General features: G+C 40.6%; 2 protein-coding genes across 5 annotated transcripts in view; both read left to right on the top strand.

The window, feature by feature from the left end:
- The first annotated feature begins 1,255 nt into the window (after window positions 1-1,255).
- On the top strand, window positions 1,256-12,994 carry LOC105021769 (LIM/homeobox protein Lhx2). Of its 4 annotated transcripts, none has more exons than XM_034296788.1 (6): window positions 1,256-1,783; window positions 2,108-2,270; window positions 3,260-3,462; window positions 4,000-4,385; window positions 8,691-8,896; window positions 10,731-12,994. In XM_034296788.1, the coding sequence occupies exons 2-6, from the start codon at window positions 2,151-2,153 to the stop codon at window positions 11,025-11,027; spliced, it is 1,212 nt and encodes a 403-aa protein (XP_034152679.1). In that variant the 5' UTR covers window positions 1,256-1,783; window positions 2,108-2,150; the 3' UTR covers window positions 11,028-12,994. The 4 variants fall into 4 exon arrangements, with proteins under 4 accessions (XP_034152679.1, XP_034152680.1, XP_034152678.1 ...); XM_034296789.1 differs by having other exon boundaries at window positions 1,256-1,366; XM_034296787.1 differs by lacking the exon at window positions 1,256-1,783 and having other exon boundaries at window positions 2,088-2,270.
- Window positions 12,995-23,787: 10,793 nt separating this feature from the next.
- Window positions 23,788-25,946, top strand: part of nek6 (NIMA-related kinase 6) — a 71,123-nt gene continuing 68,964 nt past the window's right edge. Inside the window, exon 1 of the mRNA XM_029125065.2 lies at window positions 23,788-23,825. Coding sequence (XP_028980898.1) covers window positions 23,803-23,825 — 23 coding nt within the window. The 5' untranslated portion in view covers window positions 23,788-23,802. The remainder of the gene's footprint in view (window positions 23,826-25,946) is intronic.

Consider the following 25,946-nt stretch of genomic DNA (forward strand, 5'->3'; position numbering starts at 1 on the left):
AGGTAACCGAAGACCTGTGATTTGTTCACCTGTCACTTTCCCTTTGTTGAGATGGATGGCACTCCACGGTGGAGCCAGACACTGACCGTCTGTCTTTTGCTTGTAGTCTACCCCTACAGTAAATCAGTTCTTCGCCTTTCTCATTCTTCTTTCACAAAATCAGTTATGGTTTTAAGCTTTACATAGGCATGTTTATTAAAAGCAATAAAAAAATGGTGTTATTAATATTGATAGTGGAATATTAATTGAAAACAAAACAAAGATTTTTCTGTCAGTTTTCGATTAGCCTATAATAACTATGACAACAAAATGTTCGTGGCGTCAGACAATCACGTTCACGCTATCTTTCCATCTACCCCCGTCTCTGTCACACACACCCACACCCACACCCACACACACACACACACACACACACACACACACACACACACACAAGCGTGCCAGACATGACATAGTGCATTCCCATTCACCCTCCACGGCGTAATGACATGCTATTCAATAGCTAAGCGTACAAACAAAATATCATAATATTGAATCAGCTTATTCTTTGATTGAATCTGATCAATAAATACAGACCCCTATATCGATATAGACCCCTATATAGATTTATGTATATCTATAAGCTTATACATCGAGCGTATTTTTGTGTGAATTAATTACAGTTTTTATTACTAACGTCTTGGCCTTTTCTTAGGTTAAATTTGCGTTTATTGTTATGGTGTACAAAGCAATGCAGCTAATAGCCGAATTACCTACAATCCCTAGGCCTACACTTAGATAAATAAATAAGTAAATGAATTTGGTTTACTTTAATCGTGGATATTGGATCATTTCAACCGCACACATTATCAGCACCTTTTACGTGCAAAATATACATTTTTGAATACATTCAGGCCTATGTGAAATGCCATGTATCTTTAAAGTAAATTAGCAGATATCAAAAGCATTGTGAAATTAGTCCGAAAATAAGCTAACAATAGTAGTCGTGACTTCCTAGTTCTTGCCTATCACAGTCAGGGACATCGACGAACAACATAAAAAATAAATGAAGTCCCCAATCAAAATATAACGCTGACCAACGACAAAATTGGGGTCTCAATTTTGGTTTTGACATTTTAAACTCCAGCTGCATTGTAATAAGGAAAATGTTCGTGACGTTTGCAAACCAATGAACGACTGAAAGAGCAGCGTGACGTACGAGTCCTCGTAGAAAAGGCGCGGATTGTAGCTAGGTACGGAGAAGGTGGGAAGCGAAACGAGGCTGTGACCGCTACGGGGAGTCTTGACAAGGGATTTGTACACATCCTCCTCCAAAATTGCACACACATAGAGCTCAGTGCTCGTTTCACTGAAGAGCTGGATACCCGTAAGAAAACGACGCCTTTTTCTGCAATAACACATGGACACGAACAATTGTGCGTTTTACGCATTTATTCTTTTGTAGACTGTTATTATTGTAGGCCTATTTTCAATCGCTTTTCTTCGGTTATGGATGCTTTGCATCAACAACCATAGCAACATAGATATTCGGTTCTCTGAACTCAAGAGTGGAGGCCAGGATAACCGACAGTTATTCAAAAATCTGTATGTTTTTACGTTTTTTTCTTGCTCTATTGTCTCTCGGAATACTTTTTGCCTCCTGAATTTTCCGTTATGCAAGTTGAACGTTTGCCATAGGGCTAGTCCTGAAATTGGCTGAATTACTTTTATCGGATGAAAGACTGAAATTGCTGCATTCTTTGTGCGTCTTGAATTGATCCAGACTTTACATTGTGGTTTGCTGGTATGTTTATATATTTAAATATATCAGTTATTGGTTACAAATAGTAGACTATTTTCGTGAAATTCGTGAAAGTGTTGAAAGATCGTGTAAACTATAGCACGTACAACTGAAGATGTGGTATGTCTGCAATGTTAAAGGCCTGTATTTGAATCCGATTCGAAATCTGTGTTGGACAAGAAATTTCTTCCCCCAAATGTCTCTGTTTTTTCGTAAGATTCTGTCTTTCTTGGCTTGGATTTTTGTACTTCCTAAACCAATAGATGAGAACCATTCAATTTAAATGCATGGGCTAGATTTGCTTCTGATGGAAGTTTTGGCTTGCAGATCTGAGGGAGACGCTTGCAAGTGGAGCCCTCCAGCCTCCACGATGCTCTTCCACGGGCTCCCCGGAGGCGAGATGCAGGGGGTTATCGACGAGATGGACCGGAGGGCTAAGAGCGATTCTACCGCCATCAGTTCGGCTATAGACATGGGGGAATCTGAAACGGTGGGTGAACGCTTTAGGTCGATGCTTTCATACACGTGAAGGCATAAATAAAGTTTACATTTCAAATAATATGCACCCAGAAAATAAACTGCTTTTAAAATCTAAGTAGTCATAAATTAACAATATTACATTAGTTGCATGTTAGCCATTCAGTATGATCAAATTTGCACTTGATTTAGATGTCTGTTTAGTAACAGATAAAGATAATGAGCACTTCGATAGCCAATTTGCGAAGGTAGGCCCGGTGTACAATCTAAACCTTTGACAGTAGGAGGATAGGCCGTCATTGCCAGTGACAAGTAGAACCCAATTAGGCACGAGACAAATTCTCAATAACCTTCATATTTGTTCTGAAAACATAAATCACAGTATTTCAACAGTTTTAATATAAATCTCGATACTGATTCATTTGTTTTCAGACAACACAAATAATCTAAAATATTAAGGAAAATACAAGTACTTTACCGAAGCATTCGATTGCTTTTAATTAAAATCGTTTTCTGATTTGTTTATTCGGCCTACTCAGATACTTTTCGCAATATTTTGGTTGCCAAAATGATTCCTTAATTGGTGATTTTAAGTGTTTGATATGAACATTCGAGCTTGGTAAATGAATACATATATTTATAACTTTGTGCTAGTGCATAGGCTACGAATTGGCAATTTTCTCTAATTTCGTATTTTTCTGACACTAAGTACATGACTTAAAAGGTTTATGTTGTATTCCCATAGACTTGTTACATGTCAAACTTAGAGTGTTACATCATCTCATATTTCGGCTATAGCCTACGTAGTGTTACAATTTCGTCTATTGCTTTCAAGGCTGCATTTCTAAAAATAGGACCTAGACGTTATGAACAAATGTATTCGAAGTTGTGTGCGAGAGATATTCAGTGCTTGGCTGAACGGGACTGGCCTTGACATCTTTTGGTGATATACTATCGAACATGTGGCCTTACTGTTAACATAAAACTGATTTCCCTTTTCAGAGTATGACGTCCATCAACAGCGACCGAGTGGCCTTGTGCGCGGGCTGCGGCGGAAAGATATCTGACCGCTACTATTTGCTCGCGGTGGACAAACAGTGGCACATGCGCTGCCTCAAGTGCTGCGAGTGCAAACTCAACCTTGAATCCGAGCTGACTTGTTTCAGTAAAGACGGAAGCATATATTGCAAAGAAGATTACTACAGGTAACCATGACACATGAAAGGCCACAGCCAGCGTAGAAAAACAAAACACCTGGCAAAGCAAGCAGGACACAATAACTATTTAATTAGGTTTAGGCCTACAACCGGAATGCTTGTGCTACTTTTTACAAACACGTCTAGGCCCCCAGCTGCTGCTACTCAAATGACAAGCCTGTAACCACTTTCGGAGAGTCACTGGCTAATGTTCCCGAGGTTGTTATCCTTGCAGTCCTAAAGATAGGCCTGTATTATTAACACATTACAACCAATATCCTATACTATTTGATGACTGTATAGGATCTGGTAGGCATAAGCTTGCTTTGGATGCTTCACTAAATCCAAACCACAACATAGTTTAATCTGGCATATAGTCAAGAATGAGAAACAACGACAATTATAAAGGCCAGGATTCATGCAATGTCTTGATTATATGTACGCCTGTATTGGCTATAATTTATATCAATGTACAAAATCACAGGAAAAAAAAGTTGTGAATCTAAATTCTGTACGTGTTTGTGTCATCCGCTCTCTTCTCCCAAGCAGGAGGTTTTCCGTCCAGAGGTGCGCCCGGTGCCACCTCGGCATCTCGGCGTCGGAGATGGTCATGCGAGCCAGGGACTTGGTCTACCACTTGAACTGTTTCACTTGTACTAGCTGCAACAAAATGCTCACGACCGGAGACCACTTTGGAATGCGGGACAGTCTTGTGTACTGCCGGCTCCACTTTGAGACACTCATACAAGGGGAATATCAAGCGCATTTCAATCACACGGACGATGTAGCCTCAGGCAAAGGACTTGGCGGAGGCGGCACCGGCAACTCGCTGTGTCTGCCTTACTATAACGGCGTCGGTACCGTGCAGAAAGGAAGACCAAGGAAAAGGAAAAGTCCCGGACCTGGGGCAGATTTGGCGGCTTACAATGCAGGTAGGACGACCTGGCATGTATATATGTATATATATACCTGATATTAAAAAATTAAGGCCATATATATCTACAAAAATATCGCAAAGGAGAAAAACATTAACACAGATTGGTTAATGGTGAAATAAAACATATAAATAAATATATGTAAGTAAATAAAAAAACACAATGTGCAAATAGTAGATTGATCGAAATATTTTTGGTTTGACAGAAATATGCCCTTTTAAAAAAACATTTTTGTCGGTTATTTAAGGTTAACAAATTAGCCTACCCATTTTGTCTGAACTGTTATGACGAAATAGCCTACAAATTACCGTAAAAACAGAACAGTTTGAAAATACAGAGGACTAAATGAATATGTTGAACTAAATACTCCTTCAATAAGCAATATAAAAATATTGTACGCTATAATGCACAATGTTGCTTTGGTATTTTTACACGCAGGCTGCCATGCTTTTAAATGAAAAAACACCATAGGCCTAAATATGACGATTTATTTAAAATCTCATCTTAAAAAATAAATATTTGTATAATAATATATCACCTATTGTCAAAGATGTGAGGGAAATGTTGGATGGTTAATGGAGGCCTCACGGTATGTGGAATGGAAGTGCGCATGGACCTATTCATGCCTTCACTTGGATTTAGATAATCTATCCTAAAGTACAAATTCGTAATGAACACACTCAATGTGAAAGTCATTAATGCATTCGAAGATATCCTGCTTCTAAAAGTCCTGAATGGCCTAGACATGTCTGCATGTTTCAAGTGACGATGTTTTTAATGACATAATCTCTTGAAACACTTCATTGAAATACTGTTACATGAATGAAGAAAATCCAACTAACATTTCGCAAGCTAATGCAAAGTAAATTCTCTCTCCTAAAATCTCTCTCTAAACGTAGATCTTCAAAAATGAGAGAGGTACTGTTCATGTAAAAGATTTTGTAGAAGACTATGGAAGCAGACAAGTGGAAAATAGCTTATACTTTAAAAAAAAATAGTGAACGAGAGGGAGAGAAAGAAAGAGAGAGAAATTAAAAATTCTCCCCAACCCACACCTCCGGTCCCAGTTTCACTTGTTGAGTCTCGCAGTTTGTTGGGTTTTTGGGTCGTTAAATCAATGTCAGATTGCTTGTAGAACATGGGAGCACCTGTGTAGAATCCTGAATAAAACGCTCCCCAGTGAGGTTTCGAGAGTAGCCCAAGTCTCTACTAATATGTTATTCCTTCATAAATAAAAAACGACTTGAGCACCACTGAGTATAGCCCTTGGTGTGTATTACTTTTGTAAGATGCAACAAGCCATAAACCTGAGCGGTTATTATACTGCCATCATTCCTATATTTTGGCCTATCAGGGGTTGACTAATAACGATAGGCTAAGATTGAATATGATGGTTCCTCGAATAATCCTATGAATTGGATTATTATTATGTAATTATTCGTCATAGTAATGACAATAAGCATAAAATAAAAAACGAGTACATTATTTAGTTCTCAGTGCTTATTGTGATTTAAAAATAATAATAATGAAAAATTGGAGTATGGGGTAAACTCCCAGCAGAAGGCCAACGTAATTTTATCCTCTGGCGTGTTGATGTGGATTTGTTCTGTATTCGTAGACAGAATGATTTAGCAGTACGTGGTGATCAAGTAGGTTTCCTGTTATAGGGAGAGTGTTGGGAGAATGGACGTGTAAATACAATTGCTGATTATTATGCAGAGTATTCACACCTTGTTTTTTTTAGTAACTTGTGATTTAAAACAATACTGTTCACCTCAGACAACATACGAATATCGTGTAGTGGCATAACGTAGTGGCCTCTACGATCTTAGCTGAAAGGAGGTGTAAGATGGCTATGACTTTTAGTCCTCAAGGTTTTACCGGAACCATTAATTACAATTAATTGGTAGTTGATACATGTGAGCTGTATAATATTATGAGGCAAAATGCTACCAATTACAGGCTACTTAAGCACCGTACCTTTTCCAGCATATCTGCAGACACATATAGTGATCTGTTTCCAATGCAGCTATAGCTTCCAACATTTTTACATCTTTGTTGATTGAAATCCATTAACGTCTGTAGATTTTCCCTTCTATACATAATTTCAAAGGGGGAGAAAGTGTAACAGATATTTACACAAATGTACACCATGAAATAATATACATTTATACCAAACAAGTGCGATGCCTTTCCTTAAAATTATTAGTTTGCTCATTATGCAGTTAGGAAAATGCACCTGCTGTGGACAAAAATTTAAAATGTTTCAGTTTGGCAGTTAGGCTGGTGCGCTAACTCCCAACAAATAAAGGGGCGGTTCCTCAATGAGGAAGAACCTTATGGAGGCATTTTTCACTGTCTAAATCCAAATTATTAGAGGAACTTAGGGGATCTTAGAAATAAAGTATCGTACCTTTAATTGACCGAGTGGATAAAAAAAAATGCAAAGGGTCGAAAGCTTAATTAGCTCGTGAGCTAAACACAAATGGCTATGCTAGTTAAAAGAACACTGGGAAACAAGATTTGCAAGTTTCGTACCGTAAAAAAAATATTTTACAGTAACCGAGTGGGAAGTTACAATGAGTATGAACTTTTAATAATAGCCTAATTCATGATTTAAAGGTTAGACAAATGTGCTAGACTATTTGCACTTTCCTCATCTAAATATCATATGAAAAAGGGCCTACATGCATAAAATACATTTAAAAGAAACCCTAGTTACATAAAATTGTACGAAATATTTTAGATCTTAACCCAATGCATGTATATGCCTTAAACCTCTTTTGCATCAAATTTTGGATTGTCCAAGTGAAGATAACTTGAACCCACTTATGATTCTCCATTTAATACACATAATGAAATTATAGCCTGCAGTGTTTCCCTCCCCGCCCTTCTCTTCCCCCTTTCTTCTTCTTCCCTTCTTTTCTTTTCTTTTCTTCTTTCTTACTTTTTTTGGAGTTTTGCTGCCACCTGAGGGCGTTTCTTGACATTCCTGACACTACTATCCTGGGAATATTCTATCAATTTATTTGTTGCCCCTGTTTATAAGCACTACGCTGTCATTATTTTAGTAAATATTAGTAATTTTAGTAAATGTAATTTTTCTAAATATTGTACTGTTACAATAAGCAAAAGAAGGGAAAATGTGAAGTACAGTCCATTCATAAGCAATTGCAATATATCTTCTCTTTATACAGTCATGAAAAATATTTTTTACTCATTGCTACCCATCTTATTTATTGATTTTGTTATTTTCACACAGTGTCATCAGTATTTAAGGGAATCATATTGTTCTTCTCTTGATATTTTGATTTGCAACTAACATACTACTTTTGGGATTTAGTCATCAGACCTTGTAGACCCTGTAGAACATTTTGTAACATTGGCAGCAACATCATTTTTATACCTAATATATATATACTCATTATACTTAAGGGCAATGTACAAATAAAAAAGTTTTACTCATTCAGTTTGATACAAACATGTTTATTAGAATAGCAGTTCATATATATTGTTACCCTTAAACACTCAAATAATATTCATACTAATCGTAACAACTATGATTAGCTAGGAATAAAACATTACCTTCAAATGCTCTAATTTTTACTTTCTCTTACCATTGATATGGTTAGGTCTCTGCTGTGAAAACATTTTCTGTGCATGTGGGATCACTGTGAAAGAATATTTTCTCATACACACCCTCCCTTAAGCGCACACAGTGATTACTTTAGTAGCACCAGAAACATATTTCTACAAACGTGTGTCATGGAGCCCAGTAACCCTCTACTGAAGACATCAAAATAAAAAAGTGTAACTTTAACTTAGGAGACATAAAATGAAAAATGAACAGCCACTCCTCAATGGCTCATGTGTACACTAAATAGTCCTTCATGAGCTTTCCCCTAATTTCATCAGACAAGCCACATGGCCTATCTGCCAAAGCAGTCACAAAACAGCACAAGCAACAAGGGCAACACCACACGAGACTACTCAACGTGTCTGATACTAATAATGAAACCACCGTAACCGTAAACTCCATGAAACCACCGTAACCGTAAACTCCATGAAACCACGGTAACCGTAAACTCCATTAAACCACCATAACTGTAAACTCCATGAAACCACGGTAACCGTAAACTCCATTCCATGAAAACAGTCAACAAAGCAACCCTAGTACATTGCCTTGTCTTGTATCACATCATTCTCGCCACTTATTATGAACATGTTCAAATATACCGTAGCCGTGAACTAACAAGTGTGTGTGTGTGTGTGTGTGTTGTCCTGCCCGCCCCCACCTTCCAGCGCTGAGTTGCAACGAGAACGATGGCGACCACCTGGACCGCGACACCCACTACTCCTCCAGCTCCAAGTCCAAGCGCATGAGGACGTCCTTCAAGCACCACCAGCTGAGGACCATGAAGTCGTACTTTGCCATCAACCACAACCCTGATGCCAAGGATCTGAAGCAGCTGGCCCAGAAGACAGGCCTCACCAAACGGGTGCTGCAGGTGAGAAAGACCACTCCTTTTATGAAGGTTCACCATACGTTAATGGAACGCGGTCCACTCCATACCATCCTCCATACCGAAACACCCAGGAATTCGGAATAACGGCATACTGGTTCCACATCAGCGCTCATACTCACTCAATGAATAAGGGCCCGTGGGGCCCATTTGGATAAACGCAAACTGCAATGTATTTCATTGAACCTCTGCGTCTATGTGTGTCTATCCCCGGGCTATTGGGTTTGTCAGGTGTCCAACCAGAGTTAACAGAAGTATCCAGCGTGCTATGCGAGGCTGTGGCCTGTTAGGGAATCTATGGAGGGCTATAGGACGCGATGGTCCTCACTTTGGCAGAGAGATAGTTCATAGCTTCATGTTTTGGACAGTGTATTCACCTTCGGGGCAAGGCAGCAGTCCACACTGATAATGACAGTTGGGTGAAAAGGCAGAAGGCATGTTGTATAGTAGCAGTCATATATAGCAATGCTGTTTGGTTTATCAGTGTGCCAATGTTGTATTTTAGGAGTGTGATAATGTGGCAACTGTGATATGGGCTCATGTTAAATGAAATTATATCAGTGTTATAATGCAATGTTATAAAGCTTTAGTTTGGATATTGTTATAATGCAATGTTATAAAGGATTAGTTTGGATAGTGTTATAATGCAATGTTATAAAGAATTAGTTTGGATATTGTTATAATGCAATGTTATAAAGGATTAGTTTGGGTAGTGTTATAATGCAAGGTTATAAAGAATTAGTTTGGATTGTGTTATAATGCAATGTTATAAAGGTTTAGTTTGGATAGTGTTATAATGAATCACATGATAATATGGATGACATTTAATGGTTTGTACAATTAATATAAAATCTGTACTATGTCAATAGTAGAGTGTGTGAAATATGTCTATGTACCCCATGTTTAATGAGATATGTCATACTCAGTATCTCAATTCCCTTCTTGTTTTGCATGTAGTAGTAAATAGTAAAAAAATATGAAAACGGTGCTCCCTGTAACTGTGGTAATGAACTGAAGGAGATGTTCACTCACTTTTACATGTGGTCATATATAAACTCATTTTGTGCTTGTATTTGATCCCTCAAACTATTTGTTATAGATGAAATAAGATTTTGTTTTGGTGCATTTTATTATATGCTTGGATGCATTTTTATATTGCACTTTGGTCTATGGAATGTGATGACCCAAGACAATGTATCAACCAATTCTGTATTTAACAAAACAAAATATCAAAAGCAGTTTGGGAAATTCAACTCACACAGAAATAGTGAAAATAAGGCCACATGTAAGAATTGGTCATTTCCCTTTAATTATGTGCCAAAGAGATATTTTCTTGATTTGTGTAGTCACTTAAGTAAAACGATTTTTCCAAACAAATGGGACATTTTTTGAAATGGCCAACCTATTTCCATCCTATTCAACATCATCTGCATTTCCAAGACTAAAAACATTAAATCCTCACACAAATAATAGAGATTGCCCATTGCTAAAAGTTATGGTCTATTAAGAGAGGGCCTAAAGCTTTTGTTTGGGTGTTTTGTAGAGTGAAAAAATATCAGAGTGATAATACCTACTGTTGTGCATTCCATCTGGGAATTCAAAAACATACGAGTATCAGCATCAGCAATTTAGAAAAAAAACCTGACAGGCCGTAAAACACGGATCTAATGAACAAAACGAGGAAAACAAAGCCGGCTTTTGGCTTTGATGAATTCCATTTTCATGTTTGTCGTTTTGGTTTTCAAACCCTTCCCTCTCAGCCTTCGCCATTGTGACAAGCATTTGTTTCAATATTTCCTCTGCTCTCTTTGTTTTGTAGGTTTGGTTTCAAAACGCCCGGGCCAAATTTCGGCGGAACCTCCTACGTCAGGAGAGCACAGGTGTAGACAAAGTGTCGGACGGATCCACTTTACCTGGAGGCTCGCCTTCGGGGCCCCACTCTGAGCTCTCCAACGCCTCAATGAGTCCTTCGAGCACTCACACCACCCTCACGGACCTGACCAGCCCCTCTATGCCATCGGTTAACCCGGTACTGACGGCTGTGCCCGGGGGCATGGACCCCCACGACTCCATGAGTATGAGCCCTTCCCAGACCACTCTGACCAGCCTTTTCTGATGACCCCCCCCCCCCCCCCCCGCCCAAAGCTGTCCCAACACCGCACAAGCTCACTTAAAAGATTGAGAGACATAAAAGTGAGTCACTTCAGTAGATGATGTCCCCGCTGGACCCCTGGGGCTCTGCCCGTCGATTTCTAGTGACTTTGTATGAGTGGCGTCTGAAGCCTTATGGAGTGGCCGGCTTGATTTCTTCGAGAGCTGAAGAGACTTTATTCTGTGTTCCTTTAAAAAAAACTAAAAAAAACTGTTGTTTTCTTTCCGTGTCGGCTGACTAACTCTACCTTTGACTGAGACGTGGAATCACTCTAGTTGGTGATCTTAAAAAGGTCTTAAAAAATATATATAAAAATAAAAAAAAGATGAAGACAAAGGAAAATAAAAGGTGAAACTGAAATGTATTTGTGAAGAAACATTGGGGAGTGTAAAATGCTGATGCAAAGTACTGTAGCAAGGAAGACTCTAGCGTGCCTTACACATGTTGTCACACTGAGGAATCCCTGATCTGGTAGATTACATTTCTATCATGGTGGCATATTTCTTGAAAGTTTTTTTTTTTTTGTTAAGGACGAACGCGCCACCAACGACTGCATCTGCTTACGACATGGCGATCAAAGTCTATCTACTTTACAGTTCAATCTGCACGAGGTGAGGACTGATGTCAATAAGAAAAACGTGACTGATAGCTATAGCCTTGATGAGAATTAGAACTACACTGAAGTTATACGATTGGTACACGTTATGATCCTTTAGACTTCGTTTTTTGCTTGCAGTATGCATCAGTCATAGTCGGTTACAGCTGCAATATTTTGTAACAACAACCAACTGTCATACACAGACAGTGTATATTGATATCTCTGACTCGTTGCTAGATGGAATTGCAAGTGATTCTATTTGCAGTCGCCATTCAAATACCTCAGTAACACTTATACCTTCTACTCAAAAATAGCTTCAGCTTATCCAGTGATCTTTCAGCATCACACTCTCGGATTATGAACGGATAGTATGGATATATTTTTTATATTTCGGGGGAATATTATCTGACAATTGGAATATTGGCATATTTGTCACTACATAGAGTTTGTATCAGCACTTGTGTATTAGATACACTACACTTCAAAGAGGACACACATGCATTAGAAAACGGACGCGCACACACACATGCAGGTACGAACGTGCCCACATATGCATGCACACATGCATAAATGCCCGTAAGCGCACACACACAAACACACACTCGCACACAAACACCGTACTTACCTCAGTTAAAAGGTCTTTCTACAGTGTGTGTGCTTGCTTCCTAACTCCAGCACTCCGTTTTTTGGGCAAATACAAAGGTTGTTTGTTTGCATGGTGTCACATTTTGGAATTCTAGAATTCCTTCCTACAATGTAGGAATATAACTCATACAAAATGTAGTTCAAACAGAGATTCAGTATGGAACAAATGGCAGGCAAAATCTATAAGTCTGTTTCTAAATACATCTTTGAAATGTTCCTTGTGTAGACCTATCTGAACAAGGGTGTTGGTACAAAGAAACTAATCAGGGATTTGTGTAGTTGGCAGAACAAAAACATAACCTGGGCTGTGTTCATTAAGGCAAATCCTTGTAAAGATGTTGAGCAAAGGAAACTGAAATTATAATCTCTTAATGGACAAAATTCATGGGCTGTCACCTTGTTTTGGACAGTTTGTTTTCCTTTTTGGTTACTGAACATGACCCTGAAAACTGGTAGAACTACGAGTGTTTCTGACTTGGAGAATCAAGCGGCCTTCATTTTGACTGTGGAGGAGGATGGTGCTCTGACCTGACCTTTACCCTTGTGTACACAGAGAGCTGCAGTTTGGGATTCAATATACATGGTTGTTCGTTTCTTTGTTTATCCTCCCATTATTGTACAATTGCCCCCTTTTGATGTAGGTAAGCCTTCAGTTCTTTCAAAATATAAAATGGTGAACAACACTTAACCTGGTTGTTTTTGTGAAAGTTATTATCTATAGAATATTCTTGGCATTTGAGAAACACACACACCATCTATGTAAGGCTGACTAAAGACAACCGCAATAGCTCATTGGTGCATGTGAAAAACACTTGTACTTTTAAGTAGACACCTTGTCTTGAAATGAAGAAAGGTGTCTGGCCCAGTGGTTTTATTACTGTTATATACCACCTTGTCTTGACTTTGTTGCTTTTCCTTTTTCCGAACAATGACACATTACATTTAAGTACTTTAGCAGACACTTTTTTACAGTTACTGCATTCAACTTGAGAAGAGGTGGCTTGTGGGACAACCACACAACCCAGTAGTATTAAATACATTTTGATCCATAGCTATCAGCAAAGTCAGGAATAGACCCTTAAAATGGTGTATTTATATTAGGAGTGTATTTATGGAGATTTCATATGTACAGTGTCTCACAAAAGTGAGTACACCACTCACATTTATGCAAATATTTGATCATATCTTTTCATGTGACAACACTGAAGAAATGACTCTTTGTTACAATGTAAAGTAGTGCGTGTACAGCTAGTATAACAAGGTAAATTTGCTGTCCCCTCAAAATAACTCAACTCACAGCCATTAATGTCCAAACCGCTGGCAACAAAAGTGAGTACACCCCTAAGTGAAAATCTCCAAATTGGGCCCAATTTGCCAATTTCCCTTCCCGGTGTCATGTGACTCATTAGTGTTACAAGGTCTCAGGTGTGAATCAGGAGCAGGTGTGTTAAATTTGGTGTTATCGCTCTCACACTCCCTCATATTGATCACTGGAAGTTCAACAGGGTTGAGTTCAACCTCATGGCAAAGAACTCTCTGAGGATCTGAAAAAATATATATTGTTGCTCTACATAAAGATGGCCTAGGCTATAAGAAGATTGCCAAGACCCTGAAAAGCGGTTTAACAGGACAGGTTCCACTCAGAACAGGCCTCGCCATGGTTAACCAAAGAAGTTGATTGCACGTGCTCAGCGTCATATCCAGAGGTTGTCTTTGGGAAATAGACGTATGAGTGCTGCCAGCATTGCTGCTGAGGTTGAAGGAGTGGGGGGGGTCAGCCTGTCAGTGTTCAGACCAAACACCGCACACTGCATCAAATTGGTTTGCATGGCTGTTGTCCCAGAAGGAAGCCTCATCTAAAGATGATGCACAAGAAAGCCAGCTAAAACAGTTTGCTGAAGACAAGCAGACTAAGGACATGGATTACTGGAACCATGTCCTGTGGTCTGATGAGACCAAGATAAACCTATTTGGTTCAGATGGTCTCAAGCGTGTGTGGCGGCAACCAGGTGAGGAGTACAAAGACAAGTGTGTCTTACCTACAGTCAAGCATGGTGGTGGGAGTGTCATGGTCTGGGGCTGCATGAGTGCTGCCGGCACTGGGGAGCTACAGTTCATTGAGGGAACCACGAATGCCAACATGTACTGTGACATACTGAAGCAGAGCATGATCCCCTCCCTTCGGAGACTGGGCCGCAGGGCAGTATTCCAACATGATAACGACCCCAAACACACCTCCAAGACGACCACTGCCTTGCTAAAGAAGCTGAGGGTATAGGTGATGGACTGGCCAAGCATGTCTCCAGACCTAAACCTCATTGAGCATCTGTGGGGCATCCTCAAACGGAAGGTGGAGGAGCACAAGGTCTCTAACATTCCTCAGCTCAGTGATGTCGTCATGGAGGAGTGGGAGAGGACTCCAATGGCACCCTGTGAAGCTCTGGTAAACTCCATGCCCAAGAGGGATAAGGCAGTGCTGGAAAATAATGTTGGCCACAAAAAATATTGACACTTTGGGCTCAATTTGGACATTTTCCCTTAGCGGTGTACTCACTTTTGTTGCCAGCGGTTTAGACATTAATGGCTGTGTGTTGAGTTATTTTGAGGGGACAGAAAATGTACACTGTTATACAAGCTGTACACTCACTAGTTTACATTGTAGCAAAGTGTCATTTCTTCAGTGTTGTCACATGAAAAGATATAATCAAATACTTTGCAAAAATGTGAGGGGTGTACTCACTTTTGTGAGGCACTGTATGGGCTTTGAGAATAATGTCACCTTAAAAAAACATGCTTACAATTAACCGTGCCAGACCTCCAACATTCTCAACATATTCACATTCACTTGAAACACTAGTGATTAGAAAAAGAGAACTCCTTTTATGTTTCTTAATTCTTTGGCCATAATGAAAATACAATTTCACTGCATATAATTGTTTCTGACCATCACACCAACCTGTTTGACCCTGGCCCCTTGAAGGTTAGCTGATGGCGTCCTCTGACGACAACCTAAGGTAACTTGCAGCACTGCTTCTCTGGTGAAGGGTCCAATAAGTCCAAACGAAGTTGCAGTGCAGCACTGTAATGATCGTCCATCTCAGGCACCATTTACAGTTGTAACAGGCTGGAAGGATTAGAGTGAAGCCCTTACTGTAGCTGTCCCTTCATCTTTTAACTGTTTTCTCTTGAGATGGCTGAGTCGAATCAAGGTGAGTTGTTTGTTTTCAGGTAGACTGGGTCAAGGTTATTTCATAATTTCCCTGACTGTTTTTCTGTATATTGTCTTCTAACATATTCAGGAAGAGGATGTCATCTTGAGACACTGTCTTATTATCCTCATACGCACCTTGACTGTCAGACCCCAGAACACGAAATGAACATCTGCAGGGGTCACTAGAGACAGCTTTTATACTGCAATTCGATGACACAGACCAGGAATGTTTGAGGAAGGATCAAGGCCAGACGAATGACCAGCAGTGCTCCATCCCAAGTCAGTCCTAACAGTATAGGGTTCATCATTTCCACCTAAAATCACTTCTCTTGGTGCCATTGCTCTCGAACTGTTGTAGCCAATCAGAAGTTCAACTTCACAATCCTTCCGAGGCGGAATTTAATTTGCGGTCATGAAAAGATGATTCCAATATTTGGAAGTTTCACAACTTAGAATGTGGTTGCGTTTAGCAGGTGTACATGTGTACAGCAGAAATATAATGCCTCACACCAAGCCCTGAGACTCTTTTACGCTCTACAGCCGTGTTACATCTGATTATAGCAGTTTCTAAAGCATCGCTCACTTCCTGATCAATGAATGTGGTATCACTGGGTGTCAAGGACTGCATTGACCAGTTTTTCAACCCTTGGGTTGATGTTTGACGATACCCAAACTGGTATGATAATGGAAGTGTTAGTATATGGCTCATTTCTGGTGACCAGGAGTGACAATGCTGTCATTTATATTCCTTTTTATGAGATCAGGGTTTGACGGTCTTTACATAATTGTCATTGTGGAGACACGTGGAATGCTTCCTTTTACATCTGGCATAGAAATTACAATGATGACTGTCCTTTACACTGTGACCACATTTTTGTCAACCATAGCAAAGTCGTACGTCCGACGGTTCTCCAGAGACACGGTCACCAATTTAGAGCAGCTATGAAGCTGATGATGGAGGCCACGCCCTTCTGTTGGCAACATTTTTATTTCCTTTTTTGGTAGCCCTTTGAGTGCTAAGAACGGTTGCATTGTTCCTCTTTGTGTCTCTAAGATTTCTCTTCTCTGTGACACATTCTGATGTCCGGAGAGCCTGGTAAGTTATTGGATTACAGACAACTTCTGCTTCCACTGGCATAAAGTCAGTGAAATCCTGGAAACTGGGGAGTTCTTTCCTTTCAGTCAGCATGTGTGTAACTTGACAGTTCCAGCGAGAAGCTGCCCAAAGAGGCAAAGAGGTTCTCTTCACAATCGTTTAAAATCTCGAGACCCTTGACATGCAGCATGGCATTTTGACAAGCGCTTAAAAATATGAAAGTTCTCCTATTGAGTCCTACTGAATCGTTTAGTTGAATTTTTGGCCAATTTGCAAACCTTTCTCTAAATGACCTTTGTATAACAAATGGTTGGCCATATCGATACTTTAATAGAGTCCATGCGTCTTTGTAGGCCTCATCATCATTTCTGTAAAACATACCATCCAGAGCTTTATGAGCAGGAGCTCCCACATACCATTTTATGGATGGTATGGATAGTGTGGAATATTCCATTCAGCCCGCAAAGTTGACTCGACAACGTAAGTTTGTGTCTAATGACAGAACGGTCCTTGAAAGCCTACAGTACCTCCAACTGAATTGTGCAATTGTTTTTTGGTCACACAAAATCCCCTACAAAGGTCACAACAATTGACCACTACATTTGTAACTGTGAAAATGAGCAATGTGCTGAAAGAGGAGCTTGAATATGTTGACATAGTGGAGGAATATTTCTGGAATGATTCCAAAGTAGTTCTAGGGTATGTTTCCAACAGACTGTAGAAGATGCGTCTCAGCACAATTCCTCAGCAATGGAGATACATCCCTACTTATCAAAATCCCAGCAGCTCACACATCTAGAGGATCAACTGTTGGACTGCCATTATCCTGTCGGTTGACAGGACCCAGGTTTTCATGGAAAAGCAATGTAGTTCTTCTAGAGGATGTTGTCCTGGAGATGACAGTAGGTGATCCAGAAGTTATTGAGGCACGAACACTGAATAAAAGAACTGAAAAGCAAGAAAGTCTTGCAGATTGCCCTTTCTAACTTCTCGTCCTGGCCTGGGGTTACTACAGCGATTGCACACACATTCTTCGATGAATAAATAAGGATAAATCCAAATTTCTCTCTACAGTAACTGAACAGCATAATGCAGAACACATCATAATCAAAGATGTGCAAAGCCAGGTTTATCTAAAAAGAGTTACATTTACTAAGTAAAGGAACCTAAGTACCAGTCAATAGTAAATTATGAGTAAATCAATGCATTTTTGGACAACGATGGTGTTCTTAGGGTGGCAGGAAGGCTTGGTGATGCATCTCTTCCTGATCTGGTTAAACACTCTGCAATCATTCCAAAGGAACATTACATTACTGAATTGATAATTGCCCACTACCATGAAAAGGTCAAACATCAGGGTAAAGGGCTGACCATAAATGAGGTCAAATTACTACCGGATCCCAGGGATTAATCGAGCTGTAGCAATCTCATATCGAGCATCTCAGCTGAAAAAGGATTTCTGGCTGTCCCAGAGTCAAGCCTGAAAACTAAAGGGAACTGGGCCTTTCCTATACAGGCCCCTAGACTCTGGAACAGCCTACCACAGAATGTCAGAGATGCTATGTCAGTGCATTATTTTATATCGTACCTAAAAACGAATTTTCATAACATGGTTTTTACAAATATTTTATCATTGTAATTTGATATTTTGTTTATTCTTTTTACTTCCTTGACCTAAATAAAATTATATATATGTTTTTATATATATTTTTTAATTATTTTAATGAATTTCTTTTTTTATTTTGTGTAAAGCACATTGTGTAATTGTACTAGAAAAATGCAGTACAAATAAAGTTGTTATTATTATTACATTAATCGCTGTGTGTCCTGTAGAAAGTTCTGAAGACCTTTACGTGCTATGGTACAGATTGTTTGTGTCCGTTTCTCATTAAGCAAGGTCCTAGAGTACACAAAAGATATGGTCTTCTTTTTACCTGTTTTTGCACTCGTGCTATTCATATTGAAATGTTGGACGATATATAATCGGATGCCTTCATCAATGGTCTGCGCTGCTTTATTGCAATTCGTGGTGCAGTTCGTCAGATTAAATCACATCAAGGAAGCAACTTTGTAGGGGGAAACAAATATTTATAGGAGGCTCTCTATTTAATTGATATGAACAGGCTGGCTACCTTTCTCAACTGTGATCAGACGTCCGCTGACCGCTTACAATCTAAATGATCCTAATAGTCTCGAACCACTTACCCCAAATCACCTGCTTACTATGAAGTCTAACAATCCTCTACCTCCACTTGGCAATGTTATTAAAAAGGACACGTGCGCTCGAAAAAGGGTGGCGCGAAGTTCCATACACAGTTTTGGAGCTGCTGTCTTGTCAACATCGCCATTAGGCAGCACTGGAACACCCCAAGGAGAAACCTGCAAATTGGTGACACTGATGATGATAGACATGTATGTACTTTGAGAATAATGTGACTTTTATTTTAAAGGCATTTGCACTTCTTGCAATTTAAAACAGGTGTAGGTAATCAGTTGTTGGCATGAGCAATACGCCATAGATGCGTCTATAGCCTGCCGGAAACAAGAAGAAGAAGAAGTTGTTGGCATGATAAAGGTGACTTGTTTGATGTGACAAGCAAAATCATGGCTTGGGGTTGACGAGGAAAGGGACTGCTACAAGAAGGAAGATCTCGTCTGGATCATACTTGAGTTGTTTTGCAGAAATTAACAGCAAATTTTGGAAAGAACATTACAAACAATGAGGCTAAATGACTGTCTTTCTGCATTTTTTTAAACCCATATCTCCCACCAACGCTTACAGTTTGCTGTCGATGGCAGTTCGGAAAAAACTGACTGAAAATATCTCATCATAAAATAGACGTCTTGTAGGAGGAGCTATGAGCTCAAGCAGTATGTGTTTAATTTTCACATGGCACCAGCATCACCCAGAACAGCTGAGTTGAATTACTGAGGTCCAAAGAATGTCCTCTTAAAAACGTATTCAAATAACTTTGGTAACATAAGTATAGACTGAAGCATTAACAGTCATAGGATTTTCTTCTCTTTAATGGCCCTCATGCTTGGTTTTTGGCCTTAAGTTATCCTATTGATGAGTACAAAGGGAAGGGGATTGGTCAGGAGATTGGGAGAACACAGGAAGTCAGCAATTTTGTGGTTTTGCAGTATGGTGAACAGCAAGAGGTCAAAAGTACAGGTAATTGTGATTAATATGGTTTAACTTAACGAAGGATGCTATATTATTTACCATTTTCCTGTAATCAGTTGAAACGTGACTGTTAGGGGAATATTGTTGCTCGTATATTACATTCCTAATACTCAATTTTTTTTGAGGGGGGGAACTATTCTATTAATTTCCTTATAAATCAAATGCACCTCAAACCTTTAAAGTATTTGAAAGTGTATGACCGTGGTCTAGTAAATGATCTCTTATAAAACCACGAGAAAGACATAGCATATCAGTGAGTCATGCTTTAAAATACAGCGCTGTCAAAGTAATACCATTCATGAAAATAGCTAGCATGTTTATCAGTTTTGGTTGGTAACTATAAAACGGACAAAAACGACAAAAGGTGTTTTTGATTTCATTACTTAATATGCATGAGTCAACTGGTTACAGTAGAAACAGGTGATTGAGGAGCACAAGCTATCTTGACACTGGTGCTAAACAACTCGTTGTTCAACCTTGAGATATCTCATAGATGTACACATTTCATTTAGTGGCTTTTGAAAATCTACACTTCCCTTACACAGACTTAGCTGCCGGAACATTTTAAGTTGCAGAATATATAAAAATTGTATTGTACATTTGCTGCTCTTACAATGCAAAGCCATAAAGCACATCTCGTCTAGCCATTTTATATCTGAGAGAGACATTTGTACAAAATCCTACAAATTGGAAAAAAAACATTATTTCAAATGATTCACAGCTGTCAATGTTGCTTTCATTGTATTAACTCTGGGGTGTGAAAACATGCAATCAACATTGCCTGATTTTGTATTTCGTAGTAATATAGAAAATCCAATGTCGTCCCTCTTACAATAAATGTTTGTGTCATTCTCATTGGCTAAATCCAGGTTAGCTAGGACTTCCCGTCCGTCTGTATGATCTGACAATGATCTGAGGCTGACAGAGTACAGTGGCTGACAATGAAACCAGCATACCCTGTTGCCCTCAGGCTCAAATAAAACATCCTACCCTGGTCCTCAAATTCACCTATTTATGCTATTTATGTCAGTTTAAACTCAACTGCCATGACACACACACACACACACACACACATCTATGGAAGGCTGAAAGATGACAACCAGAGTAGCCCTGTAAACTGCTTCAACCCCTCTTCCCAGTGAATCACTCAGGAAGGCGTCAAAACACCCTCCCCTCTGGGCACACTGAACGGCGTGTATCATTCCTCCACAGGAGTGTGTGTGTGTCTGTCTCTGAGTGTGTGTTCGTGCGTGGAGCAGGAATCACAGCACATTTGCTCGATGGGCCCTGTCACTCTGATCGTCCCCTCGGGGCCTTCAAGGTGGATCACTGTCTGGCGCCCGGAAGCGACGCTGCGAACTGAGCGCTGCTTATCACAATGCCCCCCACCCCACTAACCACACCGCCCGGGCCCGCCGTATTATGAAAATATCTGTCACACGGGATACGAGGCGCGCTTCCTCCACCCCATCGCCCTTTCACCACGAATCAGAGGCCGAGGCAAGTGATGTGAAACTTGGACAGGGCTCCGTGTCTCGTCAACCGCCAGTCAGTCTGGGTAATTACTCTAAGAGGGGGCGGGGCAGGGGTGTATTTCCCTCTTTCCGGCTCTTCATCAGCTCCTCGTCCCCCTTCCCACATAAGCTGACATGTTGTACGAAACAGGGCAGTCAGCGTGCCTGGCAAAAACATGGGGTGTATTCAAATCCTGGGACTTCTGATAATGCCAAAGTGCCATGTTTCCAGGTTTCAGAAAATGTGTGGCAAGCCCTCCTTTCAGCAGCACTACTCTTGGAGAGAATCTGAATCTCCATCAAGTCAACCCCACCAGACGTTCATTCCCTATTTATTGTGGAGTTTTTCTTGCCAGCCAATAGTTTGTTTAGTTTATGGACGCCTCCTGTAGATAGTCCCTAACACCCATTGCTTGGGTCAACTCCTGGGTGCGGACCAAGAATAACAGGCACTCAGTCATAAGTTTCCATAAAGTGATGTCTGAAGCCACTAAACGTTGGAGTCATGTTGATAGCTGGATGTACGTTTCATAGCAACACAAAGTGCAAAAGAAAACCATGTGTCACGCCCGTCATCATAACAGAGGGATACACTTTGTTTATTTTGCTCCACTTATCTCCAATCAACACCGAAATATATGTGGTTGCTTTGCTTGGTTTTACGAGGTGGGGTGGTGGATATTAAGGCATGTTCCGTGTTAGTCTGGGTTTCTGGTAATTTCTTGGTTTATCCTGTGTAAACAGTTAAATGGGAAAATATGAGGCCCAACGAGTTGCTATGAGATTTGGCAGTGAGGGCCTTCTCCGGATTTACAAAACAGCTTGGTAATCAGATCATTTTATGGTGTGTTAATGGTAGCCTATGGTCGGTTAAAAATAATTATTGTTTGAATAGGGCAGACTTTTCGTGGTGAAAATCCTACATATGGCACACAAACAAGCATCACCCAGCGGAATCATGGAAGTAAAGTCAAATATATCTCCAATAGAAATGGTGTCAGAATAGGGCCCTGTGGGATGCCACAAACAATATGCTTTTTCATACCTAAACAATGATGTGTTTTGGACTGATTTAAAACACACAGGACATTATTTTGGCGTATTAGGCTTTTCTTTATATTGTCATTGTTCATGTTTGGACCCCAGGAAAAGTCCCTTCTGTTTTGGGAAGAGCTTATGGGGATTCTAAACACAAAATACCACCATCCAAACCCCCGATGACAGATATTTACTGTTCAGACACAACTGTCTCTGAAAGTGGCTTAGGTAGAGCATAGCACTTTTGAGCTGAAGTCCATGAATTGAGGAGGGTATGTCCTTGATTCCTAGATCAATAAAGTGTATTGATTGCAAACTTTACATAAATTGAGAAAAAGTGCACTTCTAGCCTCATACACCACTTCTTTTATCACCCTCCACTTTCCTCCAGCCTTTGGCAATAGCAGACAGAGCCTGAAGCAATTCAAATATCAGGTCAACAACTATGCTTGATTTTCTGGATGATTAGTCTGGGGCAATGGGATGGAGGCGGGGGTGGTGTTGAGGGCATGGGGTTTGGGTGGGTGGGGCCTGAGGGACTGCTGACCTGGATCATAGTTTGGCTCTCAGGCCAACCTAAATCCATTTCCCCCTCTGGACTCACCCCGTGGCCCGTATGTGTTTCCAGGCCGGTTCTGAATCCAAAACTCAGAACCCCTCAATCTCACAGGAACCAAGCCCTGTTATGTGTAGTGCTAAAACGGGCTTTCAAGGAGACAGCAAATGTGCCGCACACACGCAGAGCCATCGCTCACGTTCAAACGAAGACAAGCGACGAGGGCTTCGTCGCATTCATGCAATCCCAAGAGCACACGACAGGGCAATGAAGAAGCATTGGGCCCCTTAAACTTTAACACGCAAATATAATGACCGCTTGTCTTTCGCATAAGTCCCTGTCAGGCAGAAATGACTGGGCGCTACATTTTCCACTGTCAGCGCTCAAGTGCGTTCAATGCCAATGCCAGTCAATGCAATCATTACCGCGCCTCACCCTGCTGTGAAACATGACATCACACATCGTATATGACCTGAGTTCATATTTTTTCCCCACTGTCTCTTGTTATACTGCACTGGCGCTTATAGTTGTTCACACTTATCTTCTCCGGCCAGGATGTGTTCATTCAATGCACACTTGTACACTTTTTTTCTTTCTCTACGCAGGTTTTCCTCTGGGCACGGATGGACTAAATGTGTAATTTGGAGTAAAAATTGACTTTTTTACGGGGTGAACACAGGCTGTAATCGCCTCTGATCATGCCTCCGATCATCAAACCTCTCCTCTGGCTACTACATCAGTGAGCTTCAGGGGAAAACATACCCGAACGAGACTCTTTGATCTCAACGTGCACCACACCTTCGTCCAGACACCCCCAGATCTCCCTACCCGGGCATCAGTCCAGCCCTTCCCCAGTGGAACCTTTGGCAAAAGGTTGTAAAGTGATGTTTTAAAATGGTTGGGGATCTTGGAGTCTGGTGAGTTAATGATCCGGGCAGCAGTGCCATGTCTAGTAGTGAACAGATTAATAAAGAAAGAGGAACTCAGTCCCTAAGACATCAAGAGCTCACATGTTAGCATCAAAATGTGATGCATAGGCATAAGGCAGACAGGTCCTATATGGGATTTATGCCACATCAATGATAATAAGAGGTATTCCACAAGCCCTTCATTGGGTTTTAATCCTGCTCTGTGTCATCACTATAGCTACATAGAATAATTATGCTTAAAGGATAAATTGGCAAGTTTCACCCTCTAGCGTCTGCAAGGGGAAAGTAGAAATTGTGTATTTAAAACTCTAGATAGTTTTTATACAGTTGCCAAGGCTATCTAGCCACAACATTTGGTTTAGAATGACTGTTTCTATAGCCTATTCTGCTTGTAGTATAAGGATAGTTAAGTGAACTTTTTTGTATACTTGTCCTATCACAGTTGTGCAAGATAGAAAGAGCTTCCTATGTTTAGCTTAGAGGACCTAACTAGATAACAACTAGCTAGCTTGGCATTTTAGCTAACGGTATACAACTTGTGGTTTGGAATTCCAATTTTTATAGCTTATTCTGCCGATGGTATAATTATAATCTGGCAAACAAATGCTTTTTGTACTTGGCCCAGGTTAGTGGTTCCAAACAGAGATGTACGGGCAGTGCCCTAGATTTGGGGGCCCTAAACAAAGTTTTATTTTGGGGCCCCTCCCCTATTAATCTGGGGCTCCCTAGTGGTCGGAGGCCCTGAGCTACAACCTATGTCGCTTATGCCAAGAACCGGCCCTGTGTGTGGGTAATGGGTAGCTTACTACTACCAGGCAGCAACCTACCTGCTTAAACGGTGAGCTTACCTGAAGGGGAAATATGCTCCCTTCAGGTCCATATCAGCCTGTGTATTCATCCATCGCTTGAAAGCGATGCCAATATTTATTTGGGTTGTCTCCAGAGCTTTATCACAATTTCTTTGAGGCTGGCAACGCTAGACAACAACTGGACCAAAATAAACAAGAGCAAATCACCTGGAACACGCCAGATCTATGAGTATAAGCACATAGACAATATAACACTAGTGAAGTACTCCATGAACATCTTTTGCCTATACTCTGTATAGTATAACTAGCCTTTATCTGCATTTCAGACAGGAAACGCCATGTCTTTGTTTAACCATTTATTAGAAAAACAACGCAAAATAGACACACAATGTCTTGCTGTAAGGCTCTGTTCCTTTGGGGAACACGCGCGATTGTGTGCACAATACTACGAATAACAACCTTAACACCGTAACGTTATGAACAGCAATACTTATGGCAACGAGTAAGACACACAGTAGTCACGCCTTCCGCAGAAGGAAACACAGGAACCAAACAGGTGGAGGCTGGTGTGAAGGAAGGTGGAGGCTGGTGGAGGCTGGTGTGACCTTATGCTACAATGACCAGCGGAGAGACTGAGTAGCCTGACCGACTTAAATTGCCTGCCATATTAGATAAGGGATCCTTGAGACTGTGGTAGGAGCAATCCAGACATCAGCTGATGCACCGCCGAGCCAGTGCCCACCCATGTTCTCTGTCCTGACTAGCTGTGCTTTGTTAACATGGTGGATATCTTGCAATCTGCACCTTGCCTTAAAAATGCATTTCAAGCCACGTTTTCTGTTGCCTTTCCCAATGACCTAGCGTGCTTCGCTAGTTGGTTTCTGGGGAGGCTCTTAACTTTTCCATTCCACTCCATTTTCTTGTTTCAAAACCAATACACAGCAGGAGTAGAAGAGATGACAGAATGAAATCAATGCAAATCTCCCAAAGCCCATTATCATGTTAAACTCCAGTTCGGAGGCATGAAAAGGGGACTGGACTAGGCATTAGAAATGCATTGAGCCTTCGATCTCAGCTCACCACTGCCATTGTGCAGCTTGTGTAGTGGATGGGGGCCATGGCATCGTATAGACACTCACACACACACACCAAAAACACACAGGCGTGCGTGCGCACACACACACACACACACACACACATGCAGGACCTCTTCCCCTCTGTGTCTCTCTATAGACTGAGTGTCCACTGGGGGGTTGATCTGTATTGTCGGCAGAGCACGCAGATGTAGTTGAAGAGGCTA

Source organism: Esox lucius, chromosome 14, assembly GCF_011004845.1.
Source record: "Esox lucius isolate fEsoLuc1 chromosome 14, fEsoLuc1.pri, whole genome shotgun sequence".
NCBI classification, from domain to species: Eukaryota; Metazoa; Chordata; class Actinopteri; order Esociformes; family Esocidae; genus Esox; species Esox lucius.

What these genes read in the sequence shown, in the direction of transcription:
- LOC105021769 (XM_034296787.1), top strand. Translation starts at nt 2,088, where the DNA reads ATGGAAGTTTTGGCTTGCAGATCTGAGGGAGACGCTTGCAAGTGGAGC. An exon ending in ACATGGGGGAATCTGAAACG is followed by an intron (nt 2,271 to 3,259) that starts GTGGGTGAACGC and finishes TTCCCTTTTCAG; the next exon opens with AGTATGACGTCCATCAACAG. An exon ending in TCACCAAACGGGTGCTGCAG is followed by an intron (nt 8,897 to 10,730) that starts GTGAGAAAGACC and finishes TTTGTTTTGTAG; the next exon opens with GTTTGGTTTCAAAACGCCCG.